Source organism: Amblyraja radiata, chromosome X (genome assembly GCF_010909765.2).
Source record: "Amblyraja radiata isolate CabotCenter1 chromosome X, sAmbRad1.1.pri, whole genome shotgun sequence".
Classification (NCBI taxonomy): domain Eukaryota; kingdom Metazoa; phylum Chordata; class Chondrichthyes; order Rajiformes; family Rajidae; genus Amblyraja; species Amblyraja radiata.
Window position 1 is genome coordinate 5,820,145 of NC_045999.1, and position 19,761 is coordinate 5,839,905.

General features: G+C 43.2%; 1 protein-coding gene across 6 annotated transcripts in view; it reads right to left on the reverse strand.

The window, feature by feature from the left end:
* The window catches only part of hmg20a (high mobility group 20A), a 61,141-nt gene that overhangs the window by 19,101 nt on the left and 22,279 nt on the right, over positions 1 to 19,761 (reverse strand). For 3 of the 6 annotated variants that reach the window (XM_033015078.1, XM_033015081.1, XM_033015079.1), the window contains 2 exons: positions 9,189 to 9,312; positions 4,387 to 4,537 (listed from right to left, as the gene is read on the reverse strand). In XM_033015078.1, the coding sequence (XP_032870969.1) occupies positions 4,387 to 4,537; positions 9,189 to 9,312 (275 nt within the window). The remainder of the gene's footprint in view (positions 1 to 4,386; positions 4,538 to 9,188; positions 9,313 to 19,761) is intronic. The other 3 variants (XM_033015084.1, XM_033015083.1, XM_033015080.1) reach the window with 2 other exon arrangements.

The window sequence follows — 19,761 nt, forward strand, 5'->3', positions numbered from 1 at the left end:
CCTCGCCTTAAAGCTATTCCTCTCGTATTTGACACTTCCATCTACGGGAAAAAAAGTTTGACTGTCTCCCTATCAATGCAAGACCCAGAACAGTTTTAGCACAAATTGCCAAAGATAATTTTCATGTATACACAAGCACACAGTGAAGATAGTGCCCCATAAAATAAAATGGCAAACAACAGAATGTCTCAAATTCATCGTCTTTCCTGATTTTCTTACTGACAACTGGAATTGTTCGATGCAACCCTTCTTTCAAGACCTGTGTTAGTAAACTCTTCATTTAGAGAGTTGTCTGTATCTGGAATGAGCTGCCACGAGGCTATAGAAGATAGAACATGAAGTACAACACGGGAATAGGCCCTTCAGCCCATGAAGTCTGTGCCAAACATGCTAAGTAAATTAATCTCATCTGCCTGTAGATATTCCATACCCTCCATATCCGCATGCCAATCTGAAAGCCTCTTAAATAATACTATCTATTCTGCCTCCACCACCACCCTTGGCAGCCCATTCAAAGCACCCACCACCCCATATGTGTAAAAAAATGCCTGCACCGAACATCTCCTTTAAACATTGAAGTGGATAAAATTATGACTTTTAAAAGACATTTGGGCAGATATATTGATAGGAAGGATTTAGACCAGTGATTCCTAACCTGGGGCCATGGAGAATTTCAGGGGGGGCCACAGACATTTTTGGGGATTTAGGGGGCCACAGGTTCAATGAAGTGGGGCCACAGAGCTACCACCCTGTTGCCTCCTAAATTTTAGTTCTAATAAATTTAAATCTATGTAGTTGAAATATTTTTGATGTTTGTGGAATAGAATAAAAGAGAATATATGTGCAATTAATACACACTGATATTTTTATGGAAGGTATTATAATATTGAAGTACTTTTTTTCCGCTAATAATGTCGGGGGGGGGGGGGGGGGGGGGGGGCCACAGAAAAATTAAAAGATCCCAAGGGGGCCATGAGCTAAAAAAGGTTGGGAACCACTGGTTTAGAGGAATGTGGCTCAAATGAAGGCAAATGGGACTAGTCCAGTATGCCAACTTGGTCAGCATGGACAAGGCGGTCTGAAGGGCCTGCTCCTATGATGCATTGTTCTATGACTCTCAGAGGGGATTAGACTCAGCTTTGGAATGAGCATTAGTCATTTGGTTGGCATTTGCACTGGTTTATAGGAGTTAACTAATAGAGCAGCACATGTGAAGATGACTCGTGCAAAGAGGGCCTTCAAACATCAAAAACTACAGTCTTAATGATCTGATGGATTGTGAGTTTATTACAAAGGTGTGTGCATCTATAAACCCAAACCTCGGCCACAATCTAACAGGTCTTTCAGATGTTTAGCAGAATGACCCCACAGGGAACAAGTTTCTGGGCATTTATAAAGTCCGAACTTGTGAGTGATTTATTTTTGCACCTGTGTCGGTGTTTGCAATTGAACTTTTCCTAAAGTTACTCTAACCACCAAGCTGGTTATCATGTTACGCATAATAATGTTGGCAGGCAGCAAATATATTACTGAGTCTCTGGACATAAAAGAAGGATAACCAGGATGAAAACCATGAGGTCATCCTTGTGATTTTAAAAACAAAGGCATGCACTGTGCTGAACGACAAAAGGATTACAGTGCACAATATTCTAAATGTTCAATACTGCTCTTTCCTGTAGGGACTGTTTTTTGATGTGAATGTTGTGCTCATCAATTTAAAAGACATCAGAACTGGGGAACAGAACAATAATCATTTCAGTCACACAGAGTAAACATCAAGTACAAGTGGGTAAAGAGGAATTAAACACTGTAATGTCTCAGCTCCAATCTGACTGCACCAATGTGTCATTTTCCCCATAACCTATTGGCACTTGAAGGGATTTTAATTAAGTGCCAAACAAAACAATTTTGTGCTGCAAGCTTGACTGAGACTCTCAGAAGTCATTTTCACATGGAACCTTTACAGCCTTGAGGCTAAGACTTTCATCCCACCAATCTGGGTTGGATTTCAAAATAGGAGCCAGTTTCCAGCTCGTTCTATTTTACAGTTCCCAAATAACCCCTATGTCAATAGTTGACTCAATGTCTCCATTCAGCTGAGTCAGTGCCAGCACACATACCAAAATTAAGATGCCAGCTTGCCTGTGAACCTGTGGTGAATTGCAATTGAAAAGGTGCATAATTAGGTTCTCATCATTTACGATATGTTACTTGGGAGTCGGCATCTTAGTTGGACTGGGAGTCCAACAAGAATGAAATAGCTCAACTCAACTGGAGTGCATTTGCAGCACCATAACTGCCTTGTGATTGCTTGTCTGAAGAACGTGTCCAAAGACAGGCAGCTCGATTTGTTACTAACACCTATGAGAGAGAGAAGCGAGTGTCACCAAACTTCTGAATTCTCTGGGGTGGAACCCTCTCCAAGACAGACGTGAAGCTCACCGTTTGACCTGTTTTTATAAAATGTTAAATGGTCAGCTCGACATGGACTACAAGACCTACACCAAACCCAAACCAATTAGGAGCAGACGAGGGCATTCAATCCAATTTGTGATCCCAGCTACAAAGACAGATGTGTACAGCAATTCGTTCTTCCCTCGTACAATTAAAGCATGGAATAATCTCCACCCAACTATAGTTACCCAACCAGATGCAACTACATTTAAAGTAGCTCTTTCTTCCCAATAACCCTTTCTGGCTTAAGCCCTCCTTTCACCACCTCCAGTTTAAATTCCATTTGGAATATTTTGGAGGACCAAGAAACCAAGAACCAAGAAGGGTTCTGACCCGAAACGTTAAGCATCCTTTTTCTCCAGAGATGCTGCCTGACCCGCTGCGTTACTCCAGCACTTTGCTATCTTCAGTATAAACACCAGCATCTGCAATTCTTTTCTACACACTCGTGATTGCTGAGTTTGGTTGGTCATTCACTTTGACATAAAATCCTCCTGGCCAGCCAACTATTGCAATCATAATACAATCACCACAGGAGAGAATGCTGCAGCATTTTAGAAATAAGGTTCGGATTAGTTTTGAATATTTTCACTTTCCCTTCAATAGGAAAAAAATGGATTTATGATCAATCTTTTCTCAGAATATTGCTTGACAGTGATGAAAATATGAACCTTCTCAATTCATCCACTGAAGATATGACGTGTCCTCGGTTTTAATTGCACTGGTAACATTTTGTTGCGATTTCGAGTTGGAAACAGGCATTTCAGCCCACTGAGTCCATTCCGACCAACAATCACCCGTAGACTAGTTCTATCCTACACTCTCGGAATAACTTACAGAAGCCAATTAGCCTACAAACCCACACATCTTTGGAATGTGGGAGGAAACTGGAGTACCCTGAGAAAATCCAATCGGCCACAGGGAGAACATGCAAACCCGGGTCTCTGGTGCTGTGAGACTGCAACTCTTCCGCTGCACCACTGTGTCAACCTATACTCAGTCTTGAAAGGCCATTTGATTTCTAGCCTGATGAGATACCCAGTGAAAGGATGCCACACAGACAGCAATAATTTCTTCATCTACATATTGCACAGGGAGTCTGCGCTGTAGATGTCAGGTTATAACTGCAATATGGGTACTTGGGTGAGGTACAGAGGGACATACAACACCATATAAGAACCATAATTTAGATAGAGGTACAACATGGAAACATGTCCTTCAGCCCACTTAGCCACACTCACCAATTCACACTGCTATCTTGATTTCTCATCTACTCCCTTCACGTTAGGAGCAATTTTATAGAGGGCAATTAACTTAAGTCCGATTGTTTTTGAGATGAGAGGAAACCGGAGCGCCCAGAGGAAACCCAAGCGGTCAAATTAGCAAAACGCCGCACGCACAGAGAGTACCCGAGGTCAGGATCGAACCCGGGTCTCTGGTGCTGTGAGGCAGAAGCTATATCAGCTGCGCCTCTGTGCCGCCCTTGATAATAATCTAAATGATAGGTAGAATTTTGTTCCTCTTTGGGAGGCGGTGGGGGGGGGTCACAATTACCGGTGAGAAATCGGAATGGAACAGATAAATAAAGAAAAAGCTTTGCAGCTGATGTTGTTTTCCTCCAACACCGAGACAATGGATGACATCTCTGTTGGCCACTGCCATGCTCTTTATCCACTCAGCTCTGATCTGCCTCCTCCGCACAAAAACTAACCATATTTTTTTAATGTTTCCACTTCATGTTCAGCTTTCGCAATTCACAGGTTCTCATGAATGGCACAAAATGTGGGACTTGAATAGTGCAAATTTAATTGGCAGAGGAGTGCGGACTTTTGTGCAAAAACAAAGTAGGACTGCTTGTTCCCGTGGATACAATGGTTTAACTGTGTGGTTTTAACAACCCAGGGATGAACACAGATGGTTTTCCCCACTCACCTCCTCCTCCTCACTTCTCTGCTCGTTGGTATCTGCTGCCCGAGGGGACTCATTCTCCAGTAACTGCACCTGAGACAGATCCTCCACAAACTCTGGATTGTTCATAGACTGAGACACCCCTGAACTGTACGAGCCTTCTGCGCCTGAAAATCTGCATTCAAAAGGAAGAAAAAAAACATTTGTTGTTCAAAGAATACTGATATTCTCATGTTGTTTAAGAAGGAACTGCAGATGCTGGAAAATCGAAGGTACACAAAAAAGCTGGAGAAACTCAGCGGGTGCAGCAGCATCTATGGAGCGAAGGAAAAAGGCAACGTTTCGGGCCGAAACGTTGCCTTTTTCCTTCGCTCCATAGATGCTGCTGCACCCGCTGAGTTTCTCCAGCTTTTTTGTGTACCACTGATATTCTCATGCCTGTTTACTGAACTGGCACAAATAACAAAAGTTCCACTGAAATCTGCTTCTCGAGCATTGATTTTTTTTCTCCCATCATAAGCTGTTCTCACCACCATTAAGACATGAAACCGCCATGAAATCACCGTCATTAAGTATCTTTCCGGAAGTATAAGATTGCTACACTGATGTTTCTCACAGAGCACAGTGCAAGCAATTCACATCCCCACCAATTTCCCCCAGAGATAAATCCTACATACTGGCTGAGAACATTTCAGATGCCTCTTTGTCCATCTGTACAGATACACACATCTCTGTATTCAGGTTGACTGAGGTCAATGCCCGTGGACATTTGTTACAGCAAATTCATTATGTTTTGTGTCTATGATGCTGACGGAGCTTTTTTTTAAAGAAATAATCCAGCTGGAAACAGTTTGATGTGATTACTGAATGCATTCCAGGCTGGTGATTCCCATGTTGAAACAAGTAACTGCAGATGGTGGGTTAGGGTAGCTTGGTAGCGCCCGCCAGGGGTTCCAACATCAAGACCCGGAGCAGGGCCTTACATTGCCTGGCGCGGCTTTAAGTGGCCGTGGGACTTTCTAGCGCCCGCCGGGGGCTTTGACTTTGACTTCGGGAGAAGAATGGAGAGCAGGGGAGAGGCGGGACTTTGCCTTCCATCACAGTGAGGAGGAGATTCACTGTGATGGATGTTTGTGTAAATTGTGTTGGTGTGCGTCTTGGTTCTTTTCTTGTATGGCTGCAGAAACCAAATTTTGTTTGAACTTCATGTGAGGTATTGTATTGTAAAAAAACAAAAAAACAAAAAAAACTACTGCACAAAAGTACACAACGTGCTGGAGTAACTCAGTGGATCAGGCAGCATCTCTGGAGAACACGGATAGGTGACGTTTTAGGTCAAGACCCTTCCAGTCCGAAGAAGCGTCTCAACCCGAAACGTCATCTATCCCTGTTCTCCAGAGGTGTTGCCTGACCTGCTGAGTTACTCCAGCAGTTTGCATTCGTTGGTGATTTCCCTGGCAGGCAGACCACTGGAGAAATCACAAAAGCTACCACAATACAATTGTAAAACTGCCCAAGGACATTCCATCACAACATTTATCAATGCATTTCATAGACTTTTGAAAGATAATTGATTTACTTTCTGCTTATAATGATGTTAATCATATTTTCAAATGATGTCCACTTAAGGGACACAAAAATGCTGGAGAAACTCAGCGGGTGCAGCAGCATCTATGGAGCGAAGGAATGTCTACCTTCGATTTTCCAGCATCTGCAGTTCCCTCTTAAACATGATGTACATTTAAACTGTGTGTTAGCACCTAGCACTGTCATATCAAATTAAAGTATTGAAATTACGATTTGGTCTCATATATATATACACACACACACATATATATACACACACACATATATATATATATATACACACACACCCATATATATACACACACATATATATACACACACACATATATACACACACATATACACACACGCACACATATATACACACACCCATTGCACATACATTACACATTATATATATATATATATATATATATATATATGTGTGTGTGTGTGTGTGTGTGTGTGTGTGTGTGTGTGTGTGTGTGTGTGTGTGTGTGTGTGTGTGTGTGTGTGTGTGTGTGTGTGTATATGTGTGTGTGTGTGTGTGTGTATGTATTTGTGTGTACGTATATGTGGGTACGTATATGTGTGTACGTATATGTGTGTACGTATATGTGTGTACGTATGTGCGTGCGTGTATCTATATCTATAATATAGACTTTGTGACACAAAAGGACCATCAGTAACAGCCTTGTTATCAGCAGTGGTGCTGATGAAGTCAATCGAAGTTATCACAAACTTTAGTGCATCCTATTTTTTCCTGCAGCATACAAGGAATAATAAGTAAATCCAGTGACAGCATTGATTCAAGTCAAACAACAAGACTTCCCATTTACGCACACTCTTATAGATCAGTTATAGTACCTCTAATACTTGCACCCTACTCTACGGTTGGTCATGGTTCATACACGTTTACAATGACTATGATTTGGAAATGGGCAAATTACTGTCAATGTACACACTTCACTACGTTTCAATAAACAGAAGTCAAGACTTCAATGATGATGAAACCGATAAACTCATACAATTGCTGCAATCATTCAACAAGACTAAAAAAATATGGTGGCAAATCTGTAATATAACGATGTACACATTTTTGAGTTCAAGATCTAGTTGGTGTGAATCGGTTTGGTTCGGTTTATATGTACCATTTAGAAAGTGAGAATACATGGCATCTCTCCAGGCAGCAGGTTGGAGATGAATTACTGGCTGAGTGGTTTACACAGCACTGTATCCACAATACCATTTGCACTCCAGGGATAGCGAAGGATTTTTAAAAATGTACTGCTTCTGAATGCACACAGATTGAGAAAGAACTGGCTTTTTTGGAATCCCCACGTTTAAATAGCCTGCTATTGCTGCTAGCCGTGGCTGTTTCTGAAGAAAGGAAACTGAGAAGGATCCTGGGAGACTAGAGTCTAAAATTATACCTCATAAGAATCAGCGCTGGAACTCATTTCCTAAGAAAGGTTTTGAAGATCTACTTCAGTTTGATTCCCCTTTCCATTCCCACACCAACCCGGCAATCCACGGTCTTCCCAACTGCCAACACAAGCTTGAGGAACAACACCTCATATTCTGCCTGGGTTACGTGCACCACAATGGCAGGAACATTGCATTGTACAACGGAAGGCAAGCTCACCTAGTGTTCAAAAAGGAACTGCAGATGCTGGAATATCGAAGGTACACAAAATTGCTGGGGAAACTCAGCGGGTGCAGCATCATCTATGGAGCGAAGGAAATAGGCGACGTTTCGGGCCGAAACCCTTCTTCAGACTGATGGGGGGTGGGGGGGGGGGGAAGAAGGAAGGAAAAGGGGAGGAGGAGGAGGAGCCCGAGGGCGGGCGGATTGGAGGGTGGGAGGAGACAGCTAGAGGGTTAAGGAAGGGGAGGAGACAGCAAGGGCTAGCAAAATTGGGAGAATTCAATTTTAATGCCATCTGGACGCAAGGTCCCCAGACGGAATATGAGGTGCTGTTCCTCCAATTACCGCTGTTGCTCACTCTGGCAATGGAGGAGACCCAGGACAGAGAGGTCGGATTGGGAATGGGAGGGGGAGTTGAAGTGCTGAGCCACCGGGAGTTCAGGTAGGTTATTGCGGACTGAGCGGAGGTGTTCGGCGAAACGATCGCCCAACCTACGCTTAGTCTCCCCGACCTAGTGTTGGTTTAGTTCTCTATCCCCTTCCCCTTCCAACTTTACTCTGGGCTTCTCATTTCAAGAGTCCACAAAATGTTTTTATCATGTGTACCAGAAGAACAAAATTCTTACTTGCAGCAGCATTGCGAGCACAAAGCATTTTTGCTGCCCTTTCCCAGCCCCCCCCCCCCACCCACCCATCACTCATTTTTGTCCCCATTACCCCCCCCCCCCCTCCTTCTGGTTCCAACCACCCACTACACACACATTTCACCCACAGGCTTCCTCCCCATCTGGTCTGGTTTTGTCTGATCTTTACTTGCACCTAATGGTTCCCATTATCATCTTCTTTACTTACCAGATTCCAGCACTGGTAGTCATTGCGTTCCCCCTCATCATCCTCCTTTCTCCATCTCTCAGCTCTGCAATACACCAGCCCCTCCTTTGCCTGGCTCAGTCTGCAAGTTATTGGTCACCCATCCTCTATCCACCGGTCCCGATCCAAAACAACACCCACTCCAGAGACGCTGCCCGAGTTACTCCAGTATTTTGTGTCTATCCTTGGTTTAAACCAGCATCTGCAGTTGCTTTGTACACCTCCAGTTCCCATCTTGCCACTCCACCCACCTTCCCAGCTGCCCCCTCCCCTCCACCCCCATTGTGTCAAAGCAGATAGCAACAAAAACTGTTAAAGGTCAACCATGGCAATCTCTAATTGATTCGTTAGACGGGAGCGGCAAGATTACAATGAGCACAAACGTTGCTCAGTGCTTCTCGGGCTCCCACTCACAGAACAAAGGAAAGTTAGCACAATTATACATTTTTCTTATCAGTAAAACACTCCTACCAAGTCTGAATATGGCATGACTGAAAGATTCTGCAGCCTTTCAGAATATAGGAAAGCTGGGGGTAAGTCGAGATCTATGGATCCATCCTGCAACAACAGTCACCACATCTCACAGTCCGCAAGCATAAAACAACGTTCCGAGTTTATTTAAAAAGGGATACTGCCGACTTATTTATCCAGATTTTGGCATCTGTTGCATTCCAATTATTTATTCGTTGTGTGCAACATTATAGTGTTTTAGTAATTTTTAGTAAAAGAATGCAAAACATACCCAGCATCGACTGTCAGGTCCGCACTCTCCTTTGATACATCATCATCAGCAAAAAGTGAAGGCAGCGTTGTGTTTGATGCGAGTCCACCCATCATTCTAAGAGGATTATGCTTTAATTTCTTTCCTGCACAGGCAATTTAAGTTGGGAATTAATAATATTACTGACTGCTTCATCAATTAGCTCAATAGGTTAAAATATTAGTTCAACTGAAACTAGTTTGGCAGGCATTTGTGTGTCACTTATTGATAGAGTCTCCAAAAAATCAATCATCCTAATTTCAGTCTGAAGAAGGGTCTCGACCCGAAACGTCACCCATCCCTTCTCTCCAGAGATGCTGCCTGTCCCGCTGAGTTACTCCAGCATTTTGTGTCTATCTTGGGTCATCACAATGTCGTCCAAACAGGAGTTGGAAAAACAAAGAACTACAGATGCTGGATTACAAAAATAGACACAACGTGTTGTGATAACTCAGTGGGTCAGACGACATATCTGGAGAATGTTGGTAGGTATTGTTTCAGGTCGGGACCCTTCTTCCGACTGATTGTGGTGGGAGGTGGGGTAAGGGGATGAAAGCTGGACCGGAAGAGAGGAGGGGGAAGAACCAAGCTTGGCAAGTGATAGGTGAATACAGGGGTGGGCAGGTTTTGATAGGCAGATGGTCGGACAAAGGCCAGAGATGAAAAGACACGATGGTGTGAGATTAGGGTAGAAGAGGTGAATTGTGAAGGAATATAGGTGTGGGAAGGAACTGCAGATCCTGGTTTACACCGAAGATAGACACAAAATGCTGCAGTAACTCAGCGGGACAGGCAGCATATTTGGAGAGACGGAATTGGTGACCTTTCGGGTCAAGTCCCTTCTTCAGACTGAAGAACGGTCTCGACCTGAAATGTCACTGATTCCTTCTCTCTAGAGATGCCGCCTGTCCTGCTGAGTTACTGCAGCATTTTGTGTCTATCAAAAGAATATAAGTGGAAGGTGTGGGGAGTGGAGGTGGTGAACGGAAGAGAGAATGGAGAGCTGGATTAGTGTTTTGTAGTTAAGTTACTTAAAGTCGGAGAATTCAATGCCTTTCTGCTTAAAGATTTTAAACACCAAATTCATGTTCAAAATTGCTGAAACTGTATCAGTATAATTTGGTTCAACAAACACTTTTGTATATTAATGATTGCCCATCTGGGATCAGACAGGATGGCTGGTCAGGTTATTTGCAGTTAACAGCATGCCCGAGTATTCACTTAGAATTGTAAATGGCTGGGCTAAACACAGGGCATCATGGAGTCTTTCATCTGCAGTTCTTTATTCTGGAACACATTCATATCAATTAGTTAAATGCAAAGGTGTCGTGGAGACAGTCTCATGTTGCAACTAAACTTTCATAACTGCAAAATTAACTCCCAATTCATATTTTTTTAATATTCTGACTTGGTAATTCGTTGTTGGAGGGGATTGGAAATGGTTAAAAAAATATGCAGGATGGAAGCAAGAAACTATTAGCTTGGAGATCACAGCTTTTCACTGTACCTCGGTACACGTGACAATAAACTAACTGTACCAATGTCATGATATAACGCCATGAAATCTGCTCCTGCTGCCATTCCCAGCCAAGGTGTAGATTATTGGGTAACTTCTCATTAATCAACCCTAGTGCACTAATCTCCACTGTCAGTATGTGATCTATCTCCCTCCATATCCACATGCCTACCTAAAAGATTATTAAAACACCACCACCAGATATGCCACCTCCATAGGCACATTCCAGGAACCCACCACTCTTTGTACAGAAACCTGCCCGTAAACCTCCTTTAAACTTTCCCCCGCTGACCTTAATCCTCTACCCTCAAGGCCAATGTGCTGCTGTTTTTGTGATGGAATTGTATGTCACTCAGACTGGAACTTTAAGGCACTATGCTGCTTATATGAGTGGGGATCTTGTACTTGTAGATGAATTGGCAATCATGGCACTATTGTCATGGAAGTGGAAAATCAAGAATATATATCAAAAAAAATCAAACATTTTGTGAGTTTCCAATTGCTCACTTAAGTCTCATTCTTTCCAAACAATGGCCCTAGACTCTGATGAGTGTACATAAAGAAGTGCCCCGTTGAAAGAGGAAATTTCTCCGTCCAATTTTAGATCCAGCTGAAGATAATGGCAGGAACTTTAAGTCCCTGAAACTGGCAGAGCAGTCAGGATGTTAAATGTTGCTCAACGCCATGGGTTAGAAAGAGCATTATAAACTAGGTGGTGAGCTTTACGCCCTTCACTATCCCGTCAGTTAGCTGGGAGGTCGAGGAAGGAAATGAGGAAATAACAGAATCACACAGGCCCATGGGTTTTAATTCCCTTTCAATATTCAAAGTCAAGAAGGCTAGTCATATCCTCAGATGCCATTTGGTGAATGTATCACATTAGCCTGAATATAAAATATAGACACAAAACATGGATTAACTCAGTAGCACAAGCAGCATCTCTGAAACACTGGATGTTAATTTTAAGTCTTTAGGGAACGAGGCGTCTCAGCAAGGTCTCCTAAATGCCCTTGAGATTCTGGTGGCGAGTTGACTTCTTGAAGTCAAAAGGACATGATGCAATGGTGGTGGAAGACTGAGTGGTTTGGCCGCCGTGAGAGGAGGGGGTCTCATTCAGCTGGGCTAGATTGATCAGTTGCGTGAATGTTGATGAAGCATTCTTCATGATAATTCAGATTTGATACTTGAAGGCAGTGGAAAGAATATCAGGCAGTGGCCTATGTTTGTAACCTAAGATAGACACAAAATGTTGGGGTAACTCAGCGGGACAGGCAGCATCTCTGGAGAGAAGGAACGGGTGATGATTCAGGACGAGACCTTTCTTCAGACTGAAGGTCATCGGATCTCAAACCCGAAACATCACCCATTCCTTCTCTCCGGAGATACTGCCTGTCCCGTTGAGTTACTCCAGCATTTTGTGTCTATCTTTGGTTTAAACCAGCATCTGCAGTTCCTTCATACACATTATATTAGTAACGTACCTGATTCATTTTCTGGTTGGTGGTGATAGTGGGGGGATTCCAAAACGCTAAGCAATATTAATACCACTAAATACCAAGGGGAGGTAGACACAAGGAATTGAAAATGCTGGTTTATAGACAAAAACAAAGTACCGGAGCAACTCAGCAGGACAGGCAGCATCTCTGAAGGTCATACATAGATGACATTTTAGGTTAGGACCCTACTCAGAGTGATTGTAGTAGGGGGGAGAAGTCTAGAAAAGAGAGGTGGAGGCTGGACACAATCTGGCAAGTGATATATGGATACAAACGATGAGGGGGGGAGGGATGATTTGTTACGCTGGAGGGAGACAAAAGGGTGGAAGAAAAGGGGAAAAGGAGTGAAATGTGGTCAGAGTAAGGAATATGCGTGGAAGGGGATGAGGGAGGGGAGAGCCAGGGGGGTGAGGAGAGGAATAATGAGAGGAATGAGTGCGCATCCAGGTTGGGCACAGGGAAGAGAAGCGGGAGGTTGGTTTGACATGTGTGGCATAGACATAACTTGCCATTTAACCCATCACTGCACATTTTCCAGGACATGCTGCACTCAGACTGTATCATTTGGAGGAGTTGTTAACGGAATTGCACACTGGAGTGAAAGGCATTCGAGTAGTTATCGGGAAAAACATATGGGAACTTCAAAATGTATTTTTTGCATTTATACTGCTGGTTGGCAGGTAACCATAGTAGCACAGTGAAGTGTCATTCTGAAACATTCATGCAAGTGGAAATGAAAGGATTCCATTCTTTGACTTCATACATTTTATATTTTCTGGGAGCTAAGTAGATTAATAGCAGTTTAAAAAGGCCTTTTTAATTCCAACAGACTGATGAAATTCATGCTTTCCCCTTTAACATGCCAACCAAGTTGTTTCATCAAAGGAGTCTCACTTGCTTGCAGCTAGCCAATATCCCTCTAAACCTTACCTATCGAACTATCTTCTAAATGTCATACTATCTGCCTCAACTACTTCCTCTGGCAGTGTGTTCCGTATACCCACCTGTGTGTGAAAAAGTTGACCCCAAACAGTCAAAGTGGTAAGCCACGTGTTTCCATTTACAAAGCCATGCTGACTATCCAAAGCCAATCCTTACCTTTCCGAATCCTAAATACACTTCTTTAGCCATCACCTGAGTCTATGAATGCTATAACTGTCTCTGCCTGGGGCCCCAGCATTTCTTCCTTACATTCCCACAATGAACACCTAATCATGTCCAGAGGATTTATTTAATTTTATGTGTTTTCCAATCTCCAGCACGTACTCCTCTGTCGTCTGAACTCTCTTCAAGACATCACTAACTTCTGACTTCCCCAGCATCCATGACTTTCTCCATGGATAATAAAACCGATGAATTTAACATTTCACCATCTCCTGTGGATCCACACATTGTCAAGTCACTAAATTTACCTTGACCATGTATGGAGCCACAACCAATCTTATTCATCTCAAGGGGCCATATTTGCTTTCTAATTAGACCTTTGTCCTTAATAAACTTGTGGAATCTCTTTTGATTCCCCTTTACTTTATCTGCCAAACATATCTCATGTCCCCTTTTCACCCTTCTGGTTTCCTTCTTAAGGGAAATATTCTTCAAGGGATCAATTTGATCCCAACTACCTACACCAGACATATGCCCCATTTTTTATTGACCAGAGCCTAAATCTCATCATCTAGGGTTCCCTATACCTTCCAGCCTTGCCTTCAATCCAGTAGGAACATGCAGTCCTCGAGCTCTCTCCATCTCATTTAAAAAGCTCCAACTTACCAGACCTCCCATTACCTGCCCCACCAAATCACCTTTTAAAACTTCTTGTCTAATACCAAAATAATTGGCCTAGCTCCAATTTAGAACTTCAACCTGTGGACAGTCTGATCCTTTTCCATAACTATTGTAAAGCTAATGGAATGATGCTTTATGGACCAAAAAATGACCAACGTTTTGCTATCTACATATTAATTTAATAACGTTTTCCTAAACACTTAAATTCCACCCCATCCAAGCCCTACTTTGGCAGTCCAAGTCGACATTTGGAAAGCCAAATACCTATTACAACCCGTTTAAGAAGGAACTGCAGATGCTGGAAAATCGAAGGTACACAAAAAAGCTGGAGAGACTCAGCGGGTGCAGCAGCATCTATGGAGCGAAGGAAATAGGCAACGTTTCGTCCCGAAACCCTTTGGGTTTCGACCCGAAACGTTGCCTATTTCCTTTGGGTTTCGTCCCGAAACGTTGCCTATTTCCTTCGCTCCACTGAGTTTCTCCAGCTTTTTTGTGTACCATCTATTACAACCCTATTTATTCCTGAAACTATCTGTGGTCTGGGTTGAGGCAAGGGCAACATACACAACTGTAAAACCACAAAGCTGAACATATGCTCATGGTCAGAGTTTGTTTTGCAGGAATAAATAGCTGGAAAGAATAAATCATTCTTGCTTCCCAGGACTCATGTTGCATATATATCGTCCCCCTCTCTGCCTCCGGAATAACAAATATCCAAGCAGTAAAACCCAAGGGAATGTTGCATAACTTCGATTGAGAAGATTTAAAACATAACAGCTTTGTAAATAGAGCGTTAGACTCCAGCGACAGGGAAACAGTACATGGAAGTATTAAAGCAGACATCAGTAACCTCCTGACAATTGGACATGGAAGAGACAGGTGGGTTGCGGATAGTTGACTTTGTTCTTCTTTAATAAGTTTTTTTGGGGAATCAAGTCAGAGTAGAATACTTTTCCCATTTTCCTGCTGAGCTCTTAATTCAGTTCCCATGGAGCAACATCTGGTTGACCAACATCACCAAAGCAAACAGACAGTTCAAGGCATGAGAGGAAATGCTGGTAATGTTTTGTAGCTCAGACCTCAATGAAGGGCGAGTTACCATTTACACAAATAACATTAACACAAATCACATAACTCATTCCCTTTATGAAAATCACATATTTTTACCTTTAGTGTGCGTTAGCAGTACAATTCTGGAGGTTTACTCGTCAACAAGGATAATGTAAGGAAAATGTGGTCTAGCATTGTTCCACAGTAATGTAGGTAGATCTTTTTCTTTTTTAAAAGACAGAAGTTACTTTGTTTTATTTCAAACTTCTGTGATATTCGCAAAAGATCGCGTGGCAGGCAATTTGCTCTCCCAGGTCTCCGGCACTCAGTTTCAATTAGATAGCACTCAGAAATAAACTATGCTGATCTTAGCCAAAGTAACGAACGGGCAACAGAATTATCCTCAAAATGTCAGCATGACTTTGTGCATAGAAATTTGTGTCTCGCCAATTTCTGCTGCAAAAAATATAAAGTGCTGGAACAACTCAGTGTGTCAGGCAGCATCTCTGGAGAAACGTGGATACCTGCTGAGTTACTCTAAACATGTTGTCTTTTTTTTCTAAACCGGCATCTGCAGTTCCTTGAATCTACAACTATCCTCAATGCACCCAAGTTTATAGGGAGAAGCGAGCAAGAACTCTTGTGCCTGATTGAAACATGGATGCTGATATTTATGTCAGTCCCAATCATTGGCACACATTCTTTGTGCTCAGTATTTATGCACTTAGAAATACTGCATAGAAACATGCCCTTCTGCCCTCCAAGTCCTCACCAACCCAATCACATGAGTTCTATATTATCCCACTTTTACACCCACTCCCTACACACTAGGGGAAATTTTCCAGAGGCCAATTAACCTACAAACCCACACGTCTTTGGGACGTGGGAGAAAACCAGAGCACCCGAGTAAATCCACACAGTAACAGGAAGAGTGTGCAAACTCCACACAGACAACACATGAGACCAGAAACAAACCCGTGTCCCTGGCACTGCGGCAGCGGCTCAACCAGCGTTGTCACTGTGCTCTTTAAACTATCTCCAGGCAGTAGACGAGGATGTCAACATTTATTAAAATAGGTCTCAATATGAACCACCACTTTCAGGGGAAAAGAACATGGATCAAAAATAGCGCCCTCGCTTGGGTATTTATTCACACTATGGCAACCTTATTGTGGCCGGCAAAGTATCACAGCCAGAATAACAGCTGGGACTCAACAGGTTGGATTCACAACAAGTCTATTCTAAAATGGCAGTCCAGATATTAGGGGTTAAAGAACGAATCTGCAAATGAAAATGGAAATATTTCTCAGTGGGAATCTGCTTGAAGCTGAGAATCAGTGAATCACATGCATACTTTGGCATGAGATTAAGCTAAATAGCCATATTTAGTCATAGAACCCAATGGTGGCTCTATCTTTCAAAGACATTTTCAGCACAAACGGAAGAACTGCAATTGCTTGCTATTTAATCAAAACATGGAGGCAAGGAATTAAATTATTAGATGTGTCCCAAGGTCAAAAATATTTTGATGCAAGTCTGCAGGAAAATGATTGCTAGCAGGGAACTGATAACCATTTGAAAGGAAATGACTGGTAATTCCAAGTCCACGGTTCCAGCAATAAACAACAGCATACAAGGTTGGTGCTCACATTTCGCAGTACATGGAATAGTAGATGCTCAGTTTAGTAAGTCCACGTGAACTTAAAGACAAAATATTTGAAGATGAATTAACTTGCATTTGTAGAAGATAAACTAGTGACCTCAATGGTTTATACTATCCACTTGTAGATGGTTTGTGTTTCCACAAAATATGGATGTTTCACCAGCTGAGGTTTTAGTTACTCTGGAGAATTTGCTCAGATCATTTAGCATGGTTTCAGAGGCAGCAATGGATGCTCTCAGGCTGCAGAATTAAGCTTAAATTACAGACAACAACAAAAAATCCAAGGCGTCTGCAGAGTTGGGAATCTATTTATTCTGCTACAAGATGACAGTGGTTTTTAACTAGCTATTCTTGGACAGGAGCCAACTGCAAACGGATGTTCAACATCAAGTAGGATATAGGGATAAACCACAAGAACACAAGTTCAGAGGGTCAACATATCACTGAAAGCAGTTTGGTAATTTAGAAACATGGCTGACCGCTGGGAAACAAAGTGCACATGGATGAATATCAGGCTAAGACTGTAACCCGAGGAAAATCTCTCATTGTCACACTCATGTTGAGTCATGAATGAACAGAGACAACTGGATTAAGTTGCACTGCCCTTGAAAACAAAATGGACTGTCCTCAGGTTAAAGGGAAGGTCAGAAGCTCTTCCAGTTTTGATCCTCATTTTGAAGTTTGCTGATTATAGAAATGCTGCAATTGACCTGAGCAATTGTTTTCATTCATTAAAGTTTTCAGGATTTGGGCCTGACTGGCAAAGCCTGCATTCATTGCCCATTTTTATTTACCCCTAAGGTTGTGGAGGGTGGGAGATGGAGGGGAAATGCTGGCAAGCTATATTCTTAAACCATTGTAGTCACAGACTGGTACGCACTCCGTGGTTCCCATGGAGAGGGCATTGATGGACTCACGGACTGTGTTACCAGTTACATACATTTCTGTGTGGATAAAGTGGTCCCTGAAGAGACTGCATTACTGTTTCCCCAACAACAAGCCCAGAGTCACCAGTGACATAACGGCCCTTCTCAACCAGAAGAAGAGGGCCTTCAGGAATTGTGACAGGGAGGAGGTGAAACGGGTACAGAAAGATCTGAAGGTGAGACTAAGACATGGCAAGGATAACTACTGGAGGTAGCTGGAACTGAAACTTCAGCAGAACAACATGAGGGATGTGTGGAGTAGGATGAAGAGCATTAGAGGCTACAAGATGACCAGTGATCTGGGGAGGGAAAGCAATCAGGACTGGGCCAATGAGCTAAATAGATCTGTCCACCCTCTCCCCTGCTCCCCGACAGACTCTTCCCCCTCAACCTCCCTGGTCCACTTCCTCTCCCCTTTCGTTGTTGCACCTGACCATCAAGGCTGAGCAGGTGAGGAAAGAGCTGAGCAGACTGGGCCCAGGCAAAGCTACAGGTCCCGACGGTGTCAGCCCTAGGGTACTCAAGGCGTGTGCCAGCCAGTTGCGCGGAGTACTCAGACATATCTTCAGTCTGAGCCTGGAGAGGGTTCCAGTGATGTGGAAGACATCCTGCATGGTTCCTGTACCAAAGAGGACACAAACTAGCTCCTCCAATGTCTACAGACCAGTGGTGCTGCCCTCACACATCATGAGAGGCTGGTGCTCACTCACCTGCAACCCCTGGTTAAACCCTAACTGGACCCCCTGCAGTTCGCTTACCCAACAAAGATGGGGGTTGAGGACGCCATCATCCACCTGCTCCATCTTTCCATGCTCACCTGGATAAGCCGGGAAGCACAGTGAGAGTCATGTTTTATTACTTCTCCAGTGTTCAACACCATCCGTCCTGCATTGCTAGAGAGCAAACTGACGAAGATGGGGTGGATGCTCCATTGGTGTCCTGGGTCACCAATACCCGACTTGACGACCACAGTATGTCAGGCTATAGAACTGCGTCTCGGACATGATAGCGAGCAACACAGGGGCCCTTCCTGTTCATCATCTACACCTCGGACTTCAGATACAACTCAGACTCCTGCCACCTGTAGAGGTTTTCGGATGACTGCAATTGTGGGCTACATCAGTGAGGGGAGGGAAGCTGAATACAGAGGTGTAGTCAACGACTTTGTTGAGTGGTGTGGGCTGAATCACCTGCAGCTTAACACCAACAAGACGAAGGAGTTAGTGGTAGAGTTTAGGAGGAGAGGAACACTCCTGTCTCCATCAATGGTGTGGATGTGTAGATTACCAAGGAGTACAAGTACCCTGGAATTTACCTGGACAGTAAACTGGACTAGTCCAGGAACATTGAGGCACTGTATAAGGGACAGAGCCATCTGTACTTTCGGAGGAGGCTCCGCTCTTTCGACATCTGCAGTAAGATGCTGCAGATTTTCTAACAATCGGTGGTGGCCAGTGTCATCTTCTTTGCTGCCATGCTGAGGTAGCAGGGCGAAGGCCGCGGACGGCAACAGAATTAACATCAGGAAGGCTGGCTCCATCCTAGAGGTGGAGTTGGATTCACTGGAGATGGTCTTGAAAAAAGAGGATGCTCCTCAAACTGTGGATCGTATCTTCTATCTGATTAAGCTTTGTGGCAATCGTCAAGAAAAATATTCTTTCCCCCAACTTCCAGAGTCAGATTAAATTCATCTTAAATGTACCAGGACAATGAGTCATCTGTGATACTTCTGCAATTAAATGACCGCATATTAAAATAGTCAAAGCACTTATAAAGAATGGCCACTTAATGACCAGGGCTGTGGTGGGTGCCTCTATGGAAAAAGGAATAGCAGGGAAAATGTGATAATTCAACACTATGACATCAAAATGTCTCACAGTTCAAAGTTCCCTGAACCGATACTGCCTCAGACTCATAACGATGCCTCAATTATATCCTTTTTAGTCCAAAATCGAAAAGGGTTTATGGCAGGAACTAACATTTTCTTACAATGTAGTCATAAGTTTCACAACTGGTTGAAATGTTTAATAGTTTATATTGAAACTGGTCAAAAGCACCAGATATCTCATTCCAAAAGAATGCCACACAGAGACTAAACAGGACAAAAGATTTCACTACA